At 50.1% G+C, this 2,913-nt stretch overlaps 1 protein-coding gene across 1 annotated transcript; it reads right to left on the bottom strand.

The window, feature by feature from the left end:
* Positions 1 to 321: 321 nt before the first annotated feature.
* Positions 322 to 1,915, bottom strand: LOC142461506 (ADP-ribosylation factor 2). Its single transcript, XM_075563527.1, has one exon. It carries the CDS (start codon positions 1,860 to 1,862, stop codon positions 1,317 to 1,319), a length of 546 nt encoding a protein of 181 aa, XP_075419642.1. The 5' UTR covers positions 1,863 to 1,915; the 3' UTR covers positions 322 to 1,316.
* Between the last annotated feature and the right edge of the window lie 998 nt (positions 1,916 to 2,913).

Below are 2,913 nucleotides of genomic sequence, written 5' to 3'. Positions count from 1 at the left end.
CCTCTATTTTATTCTAGTATTTGCTCTGAGGTTCTTTTTTTTTTTTCCTTGGAATATTTTATTATCAATAAACAAGGCTTACTTCTGTTCCCCTTCACCATCACGGTCCCCGTCCCTGGCGTTTGAGTGGAGGCTTTTTGAAAAGAGGAATTCAAAGGGGAAACTGTGGAAGCGCTTGGGGACCTGTCTGGCCATTGGGTGTCCGGGAAGAAGAGCTGTGGTCCCAGTGGCCAGAGGCATCGCATCCTTGTGAACAGCCGGGATCACAGAGCGCGGGTCCTAGGAGTTCAGAAGACAGGACCATCACAACGAGTTCACCACCGAGGCTGGTCTGGACACAGAAGCGTTTTCCTTGACAAAATTTAGCACCGACTTGGGGCCACTCTGGAGGGGACAGCGAGTCTCATCCCCGAAATCTACCTGGGGATCCTGGCACAAACCTTCAGAACTCCCGAGTGTGTCTCGGAACAGAAGTTAATCACAACTGTGCATTGGTCTACGGCTGCTGTTTGCGGGGATGCGCCCAGCCCAGGCTGTGGGTGCGCACATTCAGCACAGAGCATGGAAGGGGGGAGGAGCAGGCTCAGGGGCCTGGATGGAGATGCCACGATGCCAGGACATACACACCACACACACACACACACACACCCACCCCACCCCACCCCCAGTCCCCTCACACCCTTAACAAGACCCTTTGTTCTGGAAAAGAGCCTTAGTGTCATCGTTGGTCACTACCAAATGGAGAGACAAAGGGAGGGGCTGAGGAATGCTCTCGGGTTGTGGAATCTGGATGGGGAGTATCAGACCACAGATTCCTTTCAATGAATCGGGGAGAGCAGGAAGTCAGGGCCAGAGTCGCACATAAGGGGCGGGCTCAGACCTGCAGCTCTGCCTGCAGCAAGCGGTGGGGGGAATGGGAGCCGTGACAGCGCCTTCCTCCCTTGTGCAAGAGGAAGGCCAAGGAGAACGGGGCCTGGGCGAGGCAGCTCACAGCCGGCCGGTCCACAGGCACACACGCACTCAACCTCCTCCTGCCCTGAAGACCCCTTCTGCGCGCACACACCCTTGGGGTCTACGAGGGCCTCCAACGGCCACATGGTCAGCAAAGCCACTGAAATGGAAGGGAGTGTGTCAAAGGTAACACTGGTTTTCCCTCAAGTGTAATACTGGTTTCCTTACACACGCATAAGGCACGGTGTGAGAAAGCTGCCCCCACTCCCAGCACACATACACACTTGGCTCCTCACACGCACACACGCACAGAAGAGGCCAGCAGGTTTTGCCAGGATGCACGGGCAAGGGCTCGCTGCCAGTGGTCACTTCTGGTTTTTGAGCTGGTTGGAGAGCCAGTCCAGGCCCTCATAGAGCCCGTCTCCACTGGTGGCACAGGTCGCCTGGATGTACCAGTTTCTCTGCCGGAGGGAATGCAGGCCGAGCTTGTCTGTGATCTCGGCTGCGTTCATGGCGTTGGGCAGGTCCTGCTTATTGACAAACACCAGCAGCACAGCATCTCGGAGCTCGTCTTCCGCTAGCATCCTGGTCAGCTCTTCCCGGGCCTCATTGACCCGCTCGCGGTCGTTACTGTCCACCACGAAGATCAGACCTTGGGTGTTTTGGAAATAATGTCGCCACAAAGGTCTGATCTTGTCCTGGCCGCCGACGTCCCAGACTGTGAAGCTGATGTTTTTATATTCTACCGTCTCCACGTTGAAGCCTATGGTAGGGATGGTTGTCACGATCTCTCCCAGCTTCAGCTTATACAGGATGGTGGTTTTGCCAGCTGCATCCAACCCCACCATAAGAATCCGCATCTCTTTTTTTCCAAAGAGACTCTTAAACAGCTTTTCAAAGACGTTCCCCATTGTCACGGAATTCTGTCACCTGTCCCCACCCGGAGGAGGATACCTACACCGCTGCCTCTCGCTCTGAGGTTCTTACGGCATATTCTGATTGTTGTCACGTAAGAGAATGTACATTCCATATAAGAGAAAACTATCCTTATAATATTTTCCTATCCATTACTTCCTGCTGAATCTCTCATTTGTTCTTTTATCATTTTTTCCTATAAAAAACCCAGGCTGCTTAATTTTATTCTTATTAATCATTTATATAAGTTAGGAAAATATTTATTATATATACATTTTTATTAAAAATCTTTTCTTGGAGACTCTTACAACTTTTGTTGCAATCCATATTGATTGCATCAGGCATTTTGTACATATGTTGCCTTCATTCATTTATAGACATTTCTTTCTTTTTCTTTTTTAAAATCATTTTATTGGGGCTCATACAACTCATCACAATCCATACATACACCAATTGTTTAAAGCACACTTATACATTCGTTGCCTTCATCATTCTCAAAATTTGCTTTCCGCTTGGGTTCCTGGAATCAGCTCATTTCCCCTTTCCCTTCTCCCCCTCTCACCCTGCACCTCTTCCCTCATGAACCCTTAATAATTTATACATTATTATTTTCTCTTATCTTACACTGTGCGGTGTCTCCCTTCACCCAATTTTCTGTTGCCCATCTCCCAGGGGGGAAGTTATATGTAGATCCTTGTGATCGGTTTCCCATTTCTACACCTACTTCCCTCCCAGTATCGCCACTCTCACCGCTGGTCCTGGGGTGTTCATCTGTCCTGGATTCCCTGTGTTTCCAGTTCCCGTCTGTACCGCTGTGTATCTTCTGGTCTAACCAGGTTTGCAAGGTAGAATTGGGATCCTGAGAGGTGGGGGGAGGAAGCGTTTAATAACTAGAGGAAGGTTGTGAGTTTCATTATTGCTACACTGAACCCTGAGTGACTCATCTCCTTCCCACTACCCCTCCCCAAGGGATGTCCAGTTGTCTACAGGTGGGCATTGGTCCCCTGTCATGCACACCCATCATTCACGATGATATAATCCCCCCTC

The sequence above is a fragment of the Tenrec ecaudatus genome, chromosome 11, assembly GCF_050624435.1.
Source record: "Tenrec ecaudatus isolate mTenEca1 chromosome 11, mTenEca1.hap1, whole genome shotgun sequence".
NCBI lineage: Eukaryota > Metazoa > Chordata > Mammalia > Afrosoricida > Tenrecidae > Tenrec > Tenrec ecaudatus.
The sequence above is the reverse complement of the archived record's forward strand: the minus strand, read 5'-3'. Positions and strand labels throughout refer to the sequence as shown.